This window comes from Rosa chinensis, chromosome 7 (assembly GCF_002994745.2).
Source record: "Rosa chinensis cultivar Old Blush chromosome 7, RchiOBHm-V2, whole genome shotgun sequence".
Lineage (NCBI taxonomy): Eukaryota > Viridiplantae > Streptophyta > Magnoliopsida > Rosales > Rosaceae > Rosa > Rosa chinensis.
Window position 1 is genome coordinate 16,879,974 of NC_037094.1, and position 18,108 is coordinate 16,898,081.

Here is an 18,108-nt window from a genome sequence, read left to right on the forward strand (position 1 = left end):
TATAGATGATGTGGATAATCATGCAAACATTATTGTTTATATTTTTTTTCTTCTTTTATTAATTTTAAATTATCTGATTCAAGTCTCAACTAACAAATCATACATATAGCTTTTTTTTTAGAATGAATCATACATATAGCTGAAATGATCGAAGTATAGAGAAATGTGCTATATTTAGTATAGAAATTGTATTGCATTGTGTCATCAACAACAGATATCCAAAATTCTCATTGAAAAAAAACAACTGATCTAAAATGGTATGAAACTCACCAAATCCATTACAGCTGTAGGATCTATAGGCAAGCATGTCAGTGCCCCTTTCCAAAAAGTACCGATTACGCTATTAACGGTTCTGTAACCATCAAACTTGACCAATGTGAATTTTAGATCGGTACAATATTAGTCTAGTTTTAGGGATATTGGTTGAAAACTAGGTGTACTTTAAAGGGTTGATTAATAGAAAAAGACTTTCATTGGTCACCTAGTTTTCGGTCATGAATCATAATAAATTATCAAAGAAAATCTTAAAGCAAACCTTTATTCATAATTATTACCTGTAACCTTGATGCCAACCTGGAAATGGTTCCTTGTAAGTGCTCGTAACTACAGTTGGGCGTATGATGGTAATGGGTAAATTACCTTTTGATTGTTCAAGATATACTTCTGCCATCGCTTTTGTAAACAAATAAGTAGTTGGCCAACCATACAACTTTGACCTAATTAACCATATGAGTATAATTAGGAGAAAAACACAAATGTACTCTTCAAACATAATTAGGAGGAACTAATATAATATTCAACAGATATGTGTGCAGGTGTGTAACATTTCCATAAACATGCACCAAGATTCAAATGAAGATATTTGGTTTTCAATGATAACTTTCGAGTAAAAAGGAAAACACCCAAGATTAAAACTCTTAGAAACATTATAAAGCAGAGTTAAGTCAGTGCTCAAAAACCTTGCAACGCCCAGGTCCTTCATTTTATTCGTAATAACCTTTTCTGAAGCATTTTGTGCTTTTAGTTCATTTAATTTGTCCACCGCCATATTCCTTTCCAATACTTTCAAGTCAGATTTAGTGATTTCCTTTATCAGCTCATCCATTGGAGAGGAGTCCTCCAGTATAAGGCCACTCCTTCCGACTCCCACATAAGCTAGAATACATGTATGCACCATAAGTCAACAAATTTAAAAAGGATGTATAAGACATAAAATAATTATATAGGGGAATGAAAAGATTCTATTGATTGAAAAATCATACGACTGTACTAAGTCAAGTTAGAGTATCCTAACAACCTAATTTGATTATTTATAATGTCGAAACTACAACCGGCCAGACCAGAACCCACCAAACCAAGGGTACTCAATACAAAATTACAAATGACATGCTCACTTTTTTGAAGGACTAAATAATCCAAAAAAGTCAAATTAAAGATAAACCCTAACCTAAATTACACTTATCCTCCTAAATTTGAGCAAAATGTAGTCGCCTAAGAACATATTATTGTACGCTAGCATGAACACATAAGAGAAAGCCACCACAAGTCCATCTAAGATCAGAATGTGTTGCACCCCCCTAAAGAGCATAGTCCCAACCAAACCCAAGTATTAGAGAGAAAGATAATCAGGCTAGCCCAAAAGCTTAAACCCACCAATCTCCATCCCTGCAACCAAGGCCCAGTGAGAGCCGACCCACCAAAGGAGCTACTTCTAAACCAGAGAACTGTCAAACCAATGTGGTGGCCTTCCTCCAAAGAGCCTCCCGCCGACCACATCTGGAGAACAACCTCTTCCGCCAGCCATAGGGAGATACGAGGAGTAGACATGCCTTAGAAATAGCTTGGGGACAAGCTGCACTCAAATCAGTTCATAAGGATCGCCGTCGGCCAATACCGTAAAGCAAACCGAACTCTACACCTCACCCGTCAAGCCAGATTAGAGGGAAGTCAAAGCTTGAAGCCTCAGTTCACCGATCAAATTTCTTCCCTTCCCACTTGTTTAAATATCTCTGTTCTTGTGGTCAGGTTCAATTCCCCAACCGATATGGACCCATGAATCTTCAAATAGGTTAAGAAAAAACAAATAATAATACCCGCCACGAAAACTTTCCATTATCGGTGAATTTCTAAGTGTGCGTTATTAGCCGGAATTTGATTTGCAGCTGTTATTATCCGATATTGATTTGTTTGTTGTTGCTATTATCCATAGTCATGGCATTCATTTGTCGCTTATTGGGATTTTATTTTTCCTTTCTGGGCATTCTGAGATCTCTGTTTCTGGTGCTGGGAAAAACTGGATTTTGCTAATTTTGACCAAATTAGATTGCTTTACCCCAAATTTCAATGCCCTAATTGTACCGGGTCGCTTTGATTTGGGGGTTTTCCTTCATTTCTCCAGAACATTCTGAGATCTCAGTTTCTGTTACTAGGTTTTACTGGGTTGTGCTGATTTTGACCAAACCAAACTCAATTGCTTTAACCTAGTTTTGATTCTGTGGCAATGTCACAAGGCTATGCAATCGAGCTTTACTTCGATCCAGCGCTGGAAAACCAGGCTTGGAAATCCAACGTGGGAATCGATCCGAATAAAGAGAGCAAGGGCCTACGAATCGAGTTCTGAAGAGATGAGAGATAGAAAGGACGAGAAAGAAGCGAGACCAAGTCAGGAAGAAGAGGGAGAAGTCGGTGCCAGGTCATGAAGAAGAGGGCGAAATTAGTGTGGTAGAGACAGGTGATGAGGTTGGGAGAGGAGACGTCGACGGTGGTGGTTTTGAGCAGAGGGGCTTGGGATGTAAGAGGCAAAATGACAAAGTGAAATGAGGGAGAGAAATAGAGAAAGACCGTTTTACCCCTTAAAATATGACACATGTGAGTGACATGTCACACAAACCAACAACATCATTGAATTTGTCTACGTATATTGGATCGGGCTTGCAATTTGATGTACTAAGGTTTTATGTTTTGAAATTTTATGTACAAAAATTCAGAGTGAGCCAAACTTCAAGTCCACCTAACAAAATTTTCCCAATAAATTATATTATAGGTACTTTTCTTTGTCTTCACTTTTTCTATAATAAGAATTGGTACAGGGAGACTGCTGAAACCAAAAATGCCTATTTTTTCTCTAAATTAGGGAAATAAAAAAATAACAATTATAGGGAAAATGTTGGAAATGGTCTAAAATGAATTGTTTGGATTAGGCTTGGGCACGGGCCAGGACCGCATGTCAATTTGCTAGGCCCGAAAAATTATGGCCTGAGCCATAATTTTTCGGGCCGAGCTCAAATAACATTTTTCAGTTATAGGGACCGTGAAGGCCCGAACTGTAAATGAACGGGTCGGTCCTATCGGGTTTTCGGGCCCAAAAGTCTCACTTTGCTTACCTTCATTTTCTCCATTTCTGATTTTCTGACTGGCATTCAGTTCATATCTTTAAGTCCGATTATTGTTAGTTAATGCAGTTATTCATCATCCAAACAATAACTTCCATTTAATTACTCGACACAGTTTTAAGAATGAATAACTAGGCTTTAAAAAAAAAAAACTTGGAATATGGCAGATGCAAATAACAGGTGAAAGACTGAAAGAGTATGATTCATCAGCTCAAGATATTTTATCAAGCATTTGAATATCCGACTTAAGATCCATGCTTACCTGTTACAGCTTCAACAAATCACATATAAACTAAACATATAAACAGATCTTGAGTCCTAAGTCCACAAACTGATGAAGAGAGGATTCGGGTTCCACCTTAGGATTGAGGTTTCGAAATGGAAAATTGAAATTACTGTTGGGTTTCGAGTGAGTGAAGAAGGCCCGAAGAGGATTGCTGCTGGGTTTCTGAAATTAGGGTTCTTGTTTGAAATCTGAAAATCGATTGAGGGCTTTGAGCTTTGAGCTTCGAGTTTTGAAATTTGGGTTTGAACTTCGAAGGGAAACTGGAAAAGTGGAAATCAAAACCTTTCTGATCGCTCCTAAGGGAATAAATTTGGCTGCAGATTGGGAAGAGAGTAAGAAACTGAGAAAGGTTTGGGGACTCGAGGTTGTGTTGATGGCTAAGAGCTAAATGTTTGATTGAATATGACTGATGAATGATGACTAAGAGTCCAAGACTAGTAGAGAAATATACAAAAGATGAAAGGGATATATTGAATCGGGCCTACTGGGCTTTCAGGCTTATGAATATCAGGGCCCGGGACTGGCACGTTAAGACTTAAACGGTCCGGTTTTTTTTGTTTTTTTTGGTATTTTTTTTCTCAAAGCCCGGCCCCGACCTGACGGTTCGGATAGGTTCAATTCAGGTTTTCGGGCTAAAATGCCCAGGCCTAGTTTGGATGGTCAAGTGCCTTATTTGTTGCGTGAGGGTAAAAAGTATGGAAGCCTTAATGGAGAAGTAATTATGCGATATTAGTTCTATAATAAGTTATAACAGTTAAAGGAAAACATCTATCATTCTCTTAACTGAGAGCGGACTATTACACTTGAAAATTCACCCCGCTCGTCTCAAATATGTTAGAAGGGAAAAAAATACAAAACAGAAAAGAGGGAGGCGGGGGAAGACTCAAAACCTATACTAACAAAATAAATTAAAATGGAAGGCCATGGAGGAGTCAAATCCCAAGCAACAAGAAAAAAGGCCTAGACCCCTCCCAATGAAACAAATATATAACAAGAACGAACATCTAATTGTAGCACAAAATGGAAAGGGTGGAGGGGTAGCTAGCATGAACTATACTATGTTTTGTCATTTTTTTTATCCCAACCCATTCCATTTCTCATTCTATGAATGAGATTTGGACAACGTCCAGTACGGTATTGATTATTCAAAATGATAATCAACAAGCCATGTTAATAATATAGGAGTGACTTGTTTTCTTTCCCTTCTAATATGGGCGTGATACATTACGCTAACCTATTCTAAATATATGATAATCGAACAATCCATAAATGACATTTATTGGTTCGGGGTGCAAAGTAAATAGAACAAAGACTAACCAGTTGATATGTGAACAAGCATTTCTAGTTTCAAACACTTCTTCGCAAAGTTCAACACATGCAGAACCCCAAATGTATTCACATCCAAAGCAATATCATACCTGCACATACACATATACACACGTATGCATATTACAGACACAATATACATACACACAACATATATATATATCATATACATATATACACAATATATATATATATATATATATATATATATATATAGGGCCCTTCCACTAAGGGATCATTTTGTTGCTTTTTTAAGGGATCCCTTGTGGGATCCACTTTCGATCATATTTTGGCATCTTGACTGTTCAGTTTTTCGGTCATAATATATAGAACATTTCTGAAACTTTTCAGCTAAATTGATGATCCTTAAGGTATCGAACTAGATTAAATCAATAGACGAACTGAATCTGTCCAACCTCGTGTTTATAATTGTAAATCGTAGTTATGAATGTCTTAATGAATATCAGTTTGGCCAAAAAATTGTAGAGATGATTTACTCATATATACCTATAAAACTGAATGATTAAGAATGAATATGTGATCGAAAAATGAGTCTAATGAGAGATCTCTTGAAATGGCAAAAAAAAAAAAAAAAGATTCCACACTAGAAGAGCCCTATATATAGACACACAAGGGCAGAACCAGGATTAAGAGTTTTGGGGGGGGGGGGGGTGCAAATGTAAAAGCACTTTTTTTGTCATCTTAAACATAAAATTGAAGTATAAAAAGAACAAATAATTAATGGTAATTAATGTCTTTTTATAATCATATTGAAGTTTTTGCAGGATCAAAATTCAATGTTTGATATATATCTTACAAAAGTAAATATCAATCAAATATAAAAGTAAGATTAAAGGAATTCATTCATTGAGGTATGGTATTAATAGAGAAAGGATAGATATATAGTGGGGGGGGGGGGGGGGGGGGGGGGGGGGTTCAGATATGGTATAGCTCTAATAATTAGGGGGGGGGGGGGGTTCAGATATGGTATAGCTCTAATAATTAAGGTATTCAAATTGGCAAGAGTTAGCTAATTAAGGAAGCGATCAAATTGGCAGGGGTCTGGACCCCCCAGACCTACACAGTTCCGCCACTGGACACACATATATTGTATATGTATATGTATATTTACATATCGCTTGCAATATGTATATAAGATTTTTTTTTTGGACATTTAAAATGGTATATGAATGTACTTGTATATATATTTAATTTGGTCTCATTCAGCCGGTTATCAAATAAAAAAATTTATGATTACCAAGAGACAAGTTGAAATAAATATGTCTACAATACAATACAGTATTTGATATTAAATTTAAAAATGGATGACCACAAATTTTTTAATCACATAACCGGTAAACACCATTGATTAATAATATACATATGTTTGTATAAATTCCTAAATATAGAATGGATTACCTGTCATTAAAATCCACGGTTGCTGCAGAATGAAGTATAATTTGTATTTCATTGCACATTCGTTCCCTCAATTCAAATCCTTTCACTCCTAGTTCTGCAGAAGCTACGTCTCCCGGAATAGCAACTACTTTTTTTGAAATGAAGGATTCAAAATCTGTGCCCCATTTTTCTCTAAGAACCCTAAATAACTCTTTCTCTATAATCTTAATAAGATAGAACAAAAAAAAAAGATTAGTAAGAAGATGCAAGTGTTAATATTTTTGGAACCTATGTATGAGTTTTTCTCAGACCTCATTGCGCATGCGATGTGTGGCAGAGTTGGCATCAGAAGCTCTTATAAGAAGGTAGAGCTTTCCAATATTTGGTTGAACCCTTAGTATCTTCTCCACAAATACTGCATGAATTCGCAAATTAAATTTAATATTAGCTTTAAGGTATAAATAATTGTTGACTTACATCCTAATGGTTCAAGTTTATGTAAGATTCTGAAAAACTATCATTTCGTATAGTTGTATAGTTGTATAGAGAGTGAGGCACTGTTCTTCGATTAACAAAGTGAAAGTAAACGACTCAAGACTCATTAGTCAAACAAGACCCTTTTGATAAAAAAAAAACAGCACCAATAAAACTTAAGCTTTTGAGAATGGCAAAAAAAAAAAAAAAAACAATTATCGCTAGAGATCGAGATGTTAGTACTATACCCATTCCTAATAAGCCAGTGGCTCCAGTAACTAAGATGGTCTTGCTCTCCAGATATCCTAGAATGCTATCCAACTCCATTGTAGAGAAAGAGTAGTGAATATTCACAGAGCTAGATGAGGGTAGTTTTGAGTTTACTTGTGCTAAAATTTTGAGTAGAGTATTTATACTAATCCTTTGGGATAAAGGCAAAATAAAAGTTGTTGCATGTATATCAATGTACCGACTAGCCAGCACAAAAAAAATGATTGCAAGTTTTATTAAATACCTAATTTTGGCCTAACATATACCACATATTTAGTGCATCTTCAACATTGTAAGTACCTTCATAGCTAAAAGTAGCTAAAAATAAAATATAGAGCTAAATACTGGTTACTACCCTGTCGTTTAGGTCCAAAATTGATTTCAGCTCCGCCGTGGTGGTTTCCCAACCTTGCAGCGCCCTCTACAGCTCATTTCATACTCCAATTCTTCCACTGACTTCTAGAGGAGGATGAGGCGAAGAGAATCCACTTGATTTACAGTCCTATGGTGGTCGGACGGTGGAGAACGAGGCCGGCGAAGGTCGCGGCGTGGCTGGGCTTGGGGAGAGAGAAAGGAAACCGAGTTTCCTTTTCTGGAAAAATGAAATATTTTTGGAAAGTTTCCAAAAATGAAAGCTTTATGCTAAAATGGAAATTTCTTCCAAAATTCATAACTAATTCATACGAACTCTGATTTTTGTGTTCTATATATGCACGAACTCGTATCGACGAGCTCTACAATTTTCGTGAAGGAAGTTTTTACAGAATCCAAACATATAAAAAATCAACTCTTGAGACGAAGCATTCCAAGCGAATAATTGTTCGAAATACTTTCCACTCCACCCTCAAACCATGAAATCGCACTAACGAACACTTTATTAATTCTAGGAGATTCCAAGAAATTAATAACGAAAATCCAGGGTCTTACATATGATAAGTCCACTTCTTAATGCATCAGACTACCTATAGTCTAGTTTGTAGGTTTGCAACCTTATTTCTCATCCAAAGAAACAATTAATTTTGTACAACCAGATGAAGGAAAAAAGATAGTGGTACTACCTAATTTCGGCCTTTCCAGTCCAATTCCTCTAAAGACAATACTAGAAAAAGTAGCCATTCCAAATTGATAATGATTGGTTCTTAAAGGAATTTAGAGTTTTCCATGGGTTGGGCTACCCCTTTGATGTGGGTTTGGTTGGTTTGGGTCTGTAAGGCCTAAGGCCTATAGTAGTTCTAATATTTTAAAGGTCGCAAAATAACTAGTATCTCTTTTTTTTTTTAGAGAATTGTCAACTCATAACATTGATCAGCGAAATTACACATAATGACCCATCCTGGTGGGACTGTCAAAAGAGTCACTACATAAGTAATTCAACCTTTTTAAAGATCATGAAGCCCTTCCAAAATCTATCCTAGAATATCTTAGAGAATCAAAGAGCCAAGACATCCTGGATATTTTTGGCGACAAAACTCATTCTTGAGCTAAACCCGGAGCCATTTCCTGCAGGAGAGGACTCACACTGACCTCCTCAGTGACCACCTCACTTCCCACAGAAATTGCTTCTTCCATTGCAGGTAGCTCAACCACATGTGCTACAGCCTGTTCTTCAGCAATCCCGGCATTGTTAATCTTCCGGGCCACTCTCTTACTTCGGACCTTTGGTCCCAATTTGTTTTTTGCCCCTTTGGGCCTTCCCCTCTTAATCTTCAAATGGGAGATTTGCACTATCCCATTATCATTAGGTAAACCAAAACCCTCTTCCACATCCAAGTACACAAGGGCAGAGGAATCAGCACGCAAGTTAGCCTTCTTACTTGGACGAACTTGCATCCCAGATGGTGAACGCTTAACCCCACTCACATGTGCCGCCTGTAAGGCCATGGGAACCAGCGGAAATGGAGCACCATCCTGAATGGGAGATGGAGCATTCCAGCTTGGTATACCCTTCAACATCTCCAATGACCTGCCAACAATATCCATGAGGTTTGGCATACCATCATTGGACGTCAGCCCTAACTTGGAAACTGTTGGTGTTGCATCAGCTCCATACCTCCCTCCAAAGGTCTCCGGCAGAACCCCTTTCGCCGACTCTTTCCTAACCACCCGTTATGGCACCAGACCCCCCAACATAATTCCAGTTCCTGGCATCAAACCACCACCAGTTTTCTTAATCAGAAACTGGTCACACACACGGTCCCCATGATCAAAAATCCCACACTCCTTACACCATCCTTTCACCTTTTCATAATGCAGCTCCACCTTCGCCTTGGCCGTCTCCGTAAAACTGTAGGTCCGCTTCACCCACAGATGTCGATGAACATCCAGAAGGACCCGGAATCGTTGCTCTGGCGCTCCCCGCTGCAAAGAAAACTTCTCTGCCCTCAGGAACCTACCCATCGATGAACCAATCAGCATCAGAGATTCGTCAGTCGGCAGACGTGATGGCAGATGCCGCATAGTGACCCACGCCTCCAGTGAGTTCAATGGAACCATCTCCGGCGCATCGAGTCCGTCATACTCCTCCAACATAAGCATGCTGTTCTTGAAATGCCACAGGCCACCATGAAGAACCCTTTGACCCACCTCCTTCACCGAAAACCAGAATTGGAACCGGTCACCATCAACCTTCATGATCGAGAGGAGATCACGCAGGCCCCACACCGCTGCCATCACTTTAGGCAATCTGGCATCATCCTCCACCCTAGGCGCCAACATATGCCCAACCAAATAAAAACCCGACGCTGCAACAGCCGTTGCTCCAGCCTCCCCAAACTCAACCACCGCTTCGTTAGTCAACGCAAATGCTGCCGCCAGTCGAGCCGCCATCACGTCTCTGATCTACAAGAACCTCGTTCTTGACTATGAAGTACCCTAAACCCTAGCCGCTGACCTCTTCCCTGGCACATCAAATAATAGTATCTCTGATGACCATTTAATCTACTTTAGAGTATTAGTTTTTTTGTTTAATAAAAGTGCCTAAAGATATGCTGGATGCTATTCTATTCTACTTTAGAATAGGTTTTTTTAATGTACCATGTAAAATGGCTCTTTTTTACGACCCCTAAGGTGTGTCGTTTTTTAATTTATGGTCTACATGAACTGAACTAGTATCTGTATAAAAGTTTTGAGTTTTTCTATTGGAACCTCTAAATTTACTCACTTGACCTCTATGCTTTTTACATCTTTTATCAAATTTCAAATACTAAATTTACTCACTAAACCTCACTAAACTTCCTTAAATAACCTCACTCATATAATTTGCAAACAAATTATTATCTTTAAAATAAAAAATTTAGTCATTTCAATGATTTAATCACTCTATAAATCTTACCTAAATATACATTTCTTAACTAGCTACATGATTAATTAATTAATTAATTAATTTTTATTTTTTTTGCAAATATAATGGATTGACTTAGATTTAGGTCATAAATCATAAGAGGATTTATTTTTTTTTCCCTCACCAATATGCGTTTAACATATATATATATATATATATATATATATATATATCATACGGTTCAAGTAAATCCTAATTTGTGTTTGACCCAAACTCTAAGTTACTTGACCTAGTGGTAATAGGGTTAAATTAGAAGGATCTAGATTCCTATTCAATGTACGATTACTTTCCTTGTATGATTGAGATTCTATACATTGTAATCCTCTATATAAAGAGGCCCCTATTATCAATGAAAATACACAGCGAATTTCTCTTAATTTTTGATTCCCTAAAACACGTTATCAGCACGAGCCCTAACCCTAGCCCTAAAAACAAAAACCCAAAAACTCTTCTCACCAAAACTACCGCAAGCTCCTAGCCCTTGTTAGCCATGCCCTATTCTGCCCCTGCAGCCCTTGCGTACCCGTGTGCCGCCTACTGCCCCTGCAGCATTGCCGCACGCCTGCTGCCCCCTACAACACAGCAGCACGCTCGTTTCTGTGTAGATCAGCCTGCTTTCACGCGTCGAAACATCTTGTTCAGAACCTCTGATCAAAATACTTTCTTCATCAAAGTTTTTCATCTCTGTCTCTTCTATCTAACCTCCAAATTTCAGCCCTATTGGAGTCATTTTGAGATATGTACACCATTCGAGGTGGGAGCTGTTTAGCATGCTCATTCCTGTGCATATCAGTCAGTTTACAAGCCTTGAAAAGTCTAGTTCAGAACTTCAGATCAAAATTATTCCTTCATCAAAGTTGTTCACGTCCGTCTCTTTTATCTAACCTCCAAATTTAAGCTCTATTGGAGTCCTTTTGAGACCTATACACCAATATGAGTGGGAGCTGTTCAGAAGCGAATTTACTCCGAATTTCAACAAGTTTGACTCGCCTAGGACTGAAGCTCGTCTGCAATCCTACAATGAGAATTGAATACACTATGCAATCCTAAGAGGTATGGTTTACTAAAAATTCCCGTTTTTGAAGTTTTTTATTCTATTTCGCTTCTTTTTCTCAGGGACTTGCAAACTCCCTTCTTCTACCCCTCTTTCTTCATCATAGGGGAGACCTAATTAAGCCGAACTGTGGGGGTTCGTGCTCACTCCAAGCTTGGAGCTTGTAGAGTTCTTCAAACTTAGAGTTTTTTGAGATAAAATGATCGACCGCAAACATCATTGTTTCGATCTAATCCAACCCTCTTGGAATCGAATTTCTTGGAAGCAATTACGCTAAATTTTTTTATTTGTTTTCGTGGTAGCCTTTTTCGCTCTGAAACTAACCCTAATTTCTTGTTCTCTTTCAGGATGAGTAACCTGAACAAATTGGACTTTTCTCCATTGGGAACAACTGGCTCTGAATTTCACAGGTGGGTTTGTGATATCCGCCAGCATCTCAAGGCCGATGGAATCTTGGATACGATTCTTGAGCCTAGCCAGGACGTGCTAACTGTTGAGCAAGCTCAAGCTTTGGAAGTAAATAGAGCGGCCTTAGAGGCAAATAAGGTGAAAGCCATCATCCTAATGACTCGTCATATGGATGATTCGTTCCAGTACGAGTGTATGAATGAAGAAGACCCCAGAAGGCTGTAGGTCTCACTCGAAAATAGATTTGGCAACGTCCGTGACTCCCTGCTTCCTGACCTAAAAGTGAAATGGCACAGCCTCCGCTTCTGTGATTTCAAGTCAGTTCTTGACTACAACTCGGAAGCACTTCGCATTAGATTACAAATGCGATGTAGATTGAGAAGACTCTTTCTACTTTCCCCGTCTCTGCATTGATGGTTGCTAAGAACTATCGAATCAATGTTACTGCAAGACGAATCACAAGGTTTCATGAGCTCATTGGAGCTATGAATGTCGCTAAAAAGCATGACAACATCCTTGTGAAGAACTATAATTTGAGATCCATGGGAACAGAGCATATTCTGGAATCCAATTATAGTCGCGCCCCAAAAAAAGGACGCCAAGAGTGAAACCCTAATCTTAGGGATACTTCTGGACGTTCTGGTCCATATAATCTCTCTACTTGGGAAGGTAATCGCCAAAATAGACGAGCACGGAACCGAAGAGGTCAACGTGGAAAGAGAGAGGGGGGCAACGCCTCCGGCCATGTTGGTGGCGCCACCAACACTAAGAGCCATCTAAATGACATTTTCAAAGGGCCTCAATCAATGGAGTTTGAGCAAAGAGATGTATGTTCTCGATGTGGAGTGTCTGATCATTGGGCACACATTTGTAGAGCTCGTGAAGAAATTGTCACCGCTTACAAAGCATATTGTGAAGCAAGAGAAGCTCACTATATGGAACAAGAAGATCAAGAAGATGATCTAGAGTGAAGGGTTGAAGACTACAAATCTGGCTGGGATCAATAGATCGCCAATTCTGTTTAAGTCTTTATTTTTCCAAGAGATGTAATAGGCAATTGCCATATATTTTTGTAGTAAATGCCAATGGTTTAGCTTTTCTTCAAAGTAGGCTCACTCAAAGTAAGTGTGATGTCTAAGAAGGTTCTGAGATTAGTGGTACTTAAGTGAGTCTTGCTCCACCGACATCTCTCTACTCACCTGGTCATATTTATTTTGGAATTACCAAAAGAAGTTAGACGACTGCCATTGTTTTGCATTAGCTATCATTTTGGATTAGATTTTGTTTAGTCAAACAGACAATGATGTAACTCCGTTGGCTTATGAATAAAATTTCGAGTTCTTTATGACTCCATTTTGATTATGAGCATATGACTTTTGTGACTACGATGACTCGGCCATAAGTATTAATTCAAGGACATGGAATAGCCCAAGTTCCACATGCCAAATGGCACCTTAATTACTGTCACAGAAACTCTCTACGCTCCTAGGGCCAATCGCACCTATGAATAGCCAACGGATTCCATGCGAAATCGCATGTAAAGAACTAAAATGAGTTCCTTTGCAATACCTCTAATGATTGCGAATAAAGGCGCATCTTAGGGAAGTTTATGTGTCTCTCTAGTTGACTTTATGTCACTATTCGAGCTATTAAATCTAATAAAGTTACGAGAAAAGATCTCTTTGATTTAGACACATATTGGCTTTGTCACGACATGATAGGTCATCCTGGTCATGATTTGATGATCCGTCTACTAAAGACTTCACATGGACATCATTTCTTTCGAGCGAAATGAAGCATGAATCAAAAGTTGATTTCTGGACTAAGTGTGACCGACGCAGCTGCCTAGGGCATCGCCTCCGTCCTCCACCAGCCTAGGGCTGGCGCAGTCCCTATCCATAACGCCATGGATAGCGTCCATCATGGTGATGGCGCCCCAGGTGATGCTGCAATCACCAACTTGCTTCAAATAGCGTTTCAGACGCTCAGGCCTAACCAAAATACTCGTTGGTTGCTTCTAAAGCCTCTCGCTCGTTTTACAAAGCCCGTTCCTTAGGGAAATTAGGACTAAGACAGTCCTATGCAAAGGAAATGAACATACTCATTCTGTTCTTACATAGAATCCATGGGGATTCTGTAGATTGATTCAACCAACTTGCGGACGCTTAAAAATTTCATGATGTTGGTTGACACGCAAACACGCTGGTCAAGTGTTGTGCCATTGTCCACCTATAAATGTTGCTTATGCTACACTCTTAGCACATATCATATGACAACGGGTTCACTTCCCAGATCATCCTATTCAGTCAATTGGATTTGACTATGCTAGAGAGTTTACATCGAAAGACTTTCGATGGATATTGCAATGGGATTGATGCTGGACATCATATTCCCATGTACACACCCAAATGGTCTTGCGGAAATGACTACGATGATAGTCCGAACATTGGTAATGCGCACCAATCTCCTTATATCTGCTTGGGGTGATGCAATATCGCATGCAGCTATGCTAATTCGTCTACGACCCACCACCACTCAATGTACCTCTGCGTTACAGCTAGTGACTGGGTACAAGTATCGTACTTACACATATTTGAGTGAGCCATTTATGTGCCAATTGCACCGCCACCGCGCTCTATGATGGGTCCTTACATACGAATGGGCAACTACGTTGGATTTGAGACTCCAACAATCGTCCGCCACTTAATGACCTTGCAAGGCGATCTCATTACCGCTAGATTTGCGGGTTGTCACTTTGATGAGACAGTCTTTCCGTTGTTAGGGGGAGATAAGAATACGGATGTTCAGCAGGAACGACAGGAATTGTCGTGGCCTGTCCCCACTATGTCACATCTCGATCCCTGTTAAAGTGACGAGATCACACAAATATGCTGCAAACATTCTTGCAAGGAAGGACGTCCTTACACTATGCCAAAAAGGCCTTCAGACGACACGCATCAGACGACATAAGTTTTGTTTTATGTCGTCTGAGTTTTTCAGACGACATAATTTTTTTTCTGTCGTCTGAATATACACTAAAACCATACTGGTTTATTTTGGAAAAATGGTGAGCATTCAGACAACACATTTGTGTAGTTGTAGAAGGTGGTGATTTTCTATCTCAAATTTGGATAAATGGTGAGCATTCAGACAACACATTTGTGTAGTTGTAGAAGGTAGTGATTTCCTATCTCAAATTTGGATAAATGGTGAGCATTCAGATAACACATTTGTGTAGTTGTAGAAGGTGGTAATTTTGGAGGGATATCCAAAAGTTGATTGAGTCTTTTCCCTCTCAAATAGCCACGCCCTAGTTGACTAGAATTTGTGACATTCAGACAACATTTAAATGTTGTCTGAGTGTGGGTTTTAAAATTTTCCAAGTTATTTTGACTTGTGGTGTTAAACATAGATCCCTCGCAATTAAGTCATTTTCTGTCATTCTCACTCGATCAGCTCCCTCAGCTTGACCTAGAACTCGCAAAACTGAAAACCTCAAAAACCAGCCTCTCTCTTTCTCACTCAGCTCCTTCAGAACTCGATTCTCACTCTCTCCTTCGTCTTCTTGTGAATTCCTTGCCCGACCCCTTACAATTATTGACTTCGCTCTCGGTGAGGTGAGTCTATCACTTGGCTATTGGAGGAAAATAACAAAAATTCTCCTCTTACTCCGAAAAGAAGAAGACCCCAGATCCACGAATACCCCAACCTCTAGATCTGCTTTCTTACTACCGATCTGGTACTACGCATGAATACCCACTCCCAAACTGAATCTAATTTCTCCATTTCAAGCACCGTCGTCATCATCGACTCCTTCATCCGGTCTCTTGCTCCTACAAACTTTTAAGATCTCTCTCATGGGTTTAAATTTTCTTCCACGAGATTTTTATGGGTTTAATTTCTCAATTAGGGTTTTAATTTCACTTCTGGGTTTAATTTCAGAATAGCTGATGGTGAAAATCTTTCTTTTTTTTTTTTGTAGCTTTAAACTGTACCAATCTACTGATTGAGTAAAACCCATATCATCTCTCGGGTCATTTCTGAGTCCTTTGACGATTGAAGGTGTTGGGTTTCTTTTGTTTCATTTAAGGTCAGTCTCATATCTCTCTGTGGATTGGAATAAGGGTTTTGCTGTCTATTTTGTTGCTTTCTGTTTTTGATATTCATGAGGTTGAAGTTAATTGTGACTCTCATATCAGGTTCATCATGTATGTATCATCTTATTTGTGTTTGGTTGATCTTGCTTGTATGGGAATATAAATTTGCTATTGAAAAATGTCAGTAGGATATGCTGATTGTTGGTTAGGTGTTTCGATCGTTGGGGAAAAAGAAAACGAGTAGAACTGCGAAGGTCCTGTTCGATTTATATTCATTAGCAGTTAGCAAAATTGAGGTTCTTGGTTTAGAACAGAATTTGATGCAGAATATAATAAGGAAAGTACTCTGTTTAGGGTTTTCTTAGGAATATATAGTTTAGCCTATTGTTATTAGGATACCTCTTAGTTGTTAGCTTATTGTTTAGGATTATATAGATAAATAGATGCATTGTATTAGTTGTTAGACAGATTTGAAGACTTGATTTGTAAGCCAATAAACCTGCTAAATCTCTTGTTCTCTTCTTAATTCTCTTCCTAATTGTCTACCTTCTCTGTATCTAAGTTTTCTGTTCCCTTACTCCAATTTTAATGATTTAGTTATTTTGCTTATTGTCTTTCAGGCTAACTTCTTGAAACTAGTTTAAAATGGTTGATAGCAACGCATCATCTACAAAGGTAACTATGGTCATGAAGCAATAAATAATATACCAGCCTTGGTTTTGTTAAAATCACAGAAGTGTGAAGCTGAAAAGGAAATCCTAAGAGTTGGGTCATCTGTGATCACCTGGGCATTTTTTTAATTTACTATTGTGAGATGATATGGATAAGATATATAGCTCTTCATTGGGTAGAGGAAATAATAAAATAGATGCATTTTACTACTGCAGATGCTCCTTAATTCCAGTAGCTAAGCTACAGTAATGCTCAATTCTAGTAGCTAAGGTTAGTTCTATATCCCAATATATAGCTAACATCTTAATAAGTGTTTGTACCATTTTACCAACAATTTCATATCTTGGTTAGTTCTGTCATATATATTGCATCCTTGAATCCCAACCACCTTACGGCACCAACATTGCTAATTAGGGAACTCCACAATTCCTCTAAGATCTATTTAAGGCTCTAGAATTCCCAGGTTAGAAACTGAAATTGGAAGTTGGCCAATTGATAAATGTGCGCACATTTACTTTTCTGGACTAAACTTCATTCTTTCTTTTTTGGGCATCAGTATCTTCAAAGTTTAGAGATTATTCTTTTCATGAGTTCTTATGATTAAAATGCTCTACTGTTTTAGCCTTTATCAATTCGTTTGTGCTTTAGGTACCTCATTTTCATTCTTCACAGTAAGCAGCAACAGTTTCTAACTATATTCTTATTAATGCAACAGGTACAATTAATCTAGGCCAACTTTATACAATAAGGTACAAGTTCATGACTTGCAAGTCATTTTGAAGGAAACATCAAAATATTGAGTTGTGAGTGTTGGGTGAATATACGTTTGTCTCTATATATCTGCAGTTTTCTGCATCCATTAGGTGGAGTATGCTAAAGAGTCAATTCATACATCTACGAGATTGAACTTTATAAATATCCAATTCAACTTGTAGGTACCTTTTAGGTGTCTTGCTTCTGAAACCATCATTCTGTAATTCTGTACATCAATGGCAACAATGGAGTGCGTTAGACCATCTTAACAAGGGTTTTCTGTCTCTACTCTCTAGTGATTCCCACCATCATGTATATCCAACTGTCTTACCTCACCTCACAAGGTAGGACAATTTTGAGGTAATTCTCTCAGTTACATGTATATCAAGACTCGTACTGCTTCACAAAAAGAAATACACCATTTAGTTTGTGCATATTCTGAACTGATACCAAACTCTGTTTTTTTTTTCCTTTAACAGGTCTTAAACAATCAAGAAGGAAGACTTATTGTCTTGACTCTTGAATGAATTATGGTAATCGCTAGGAACTGAAATCTAGGCTTTCTATTAATATAAATGATGATTGATAATTATCTGATTGAAGAAACTAAGTAAACCATTCATATTACAAATCTAGTC

General features: G+C 38.3%; 1 protein-coding gene and 1 long non-coding RNA gene across 4 annotated transcripts; one reads left to right on the forward strand and one right to left on the reverse strand.

Annotated features, from left to right (window-relative positions):
- Positions 1-249: 249 nt before the first annotated feature.
- On the reverse strand, positions 250-7,203 carry LOC112177501 (probable fatty acyl-CoA reductase 5). Its single transcript, XM_040511350.1, has 7 exons — positions 7,125-7,203; positions 6,714-6,817; positions 6,424-6,626; positions 4,996-5,096; positions 960-1,155; positions 555-716; positions 250-352 (listed from the first exon to the last, which is right to left on the reverse strand). Exons 1-7 carry the CDS (start codon positions 7,201-7,203, stop codon positions 250-252), a joined length of 948 nt encoding a protein of 315 aa, XP_040367284.1.
- Positions 7,204-15,911: 8,708 nt separating this feature from the next.
- Positions 15,912-17,780, forward strand: LOC112180997. Of its 3 annotated transcripts, none has more exons than XR_005802590.1 (5): positions 15,912-16,038; positions 16,666-16,720; positions 16,933-16,987; positions 17,433-17,466; positions 17,767-17,780. It is a non-coding gene; the product is annotated as an uncharacterized LOC112180997 (long non-coding RNA). The 3 variants fall into 3 exon arrangements; XR_002928588.2 differs by lacking the exon at positions 17,767-17,780 and adding an exon at positions 17,653-17,731; XR_005802591.1 differs by lacking the exon at positions 17,767-17,780 and adding an exon at positions 17,664-17,679.
- The last annotated feature ends 328 nt before the right edge of the window (positions 17,781-18,108 follow it).

Excerpts from the sequence above, each read along its gene's own strand:
- LOC112177501 (XM_040511350.1), bottom strand. The coding sequence starts at position 7,203 with ATGGAGTTGGATAGCATTCTAGGATATCTGGAGAGCAAGACCATCTTA. Across the intron at positions 6,627-6,713 it reads CACATCGCATGCGCAATGAG|ATTATAGAGAAAGAGTTATT; the intron begins GTCTGAGAAAAA and ends TATCTTATTAAG. Across the intron at positions 717-959 it reads AAGGACCTGGGCGTTGCAAG|GTCAAAGTTGTATGGTTGGC; the intron begins GTTTTTGAGCAC and ends ATGGTTAATTAG.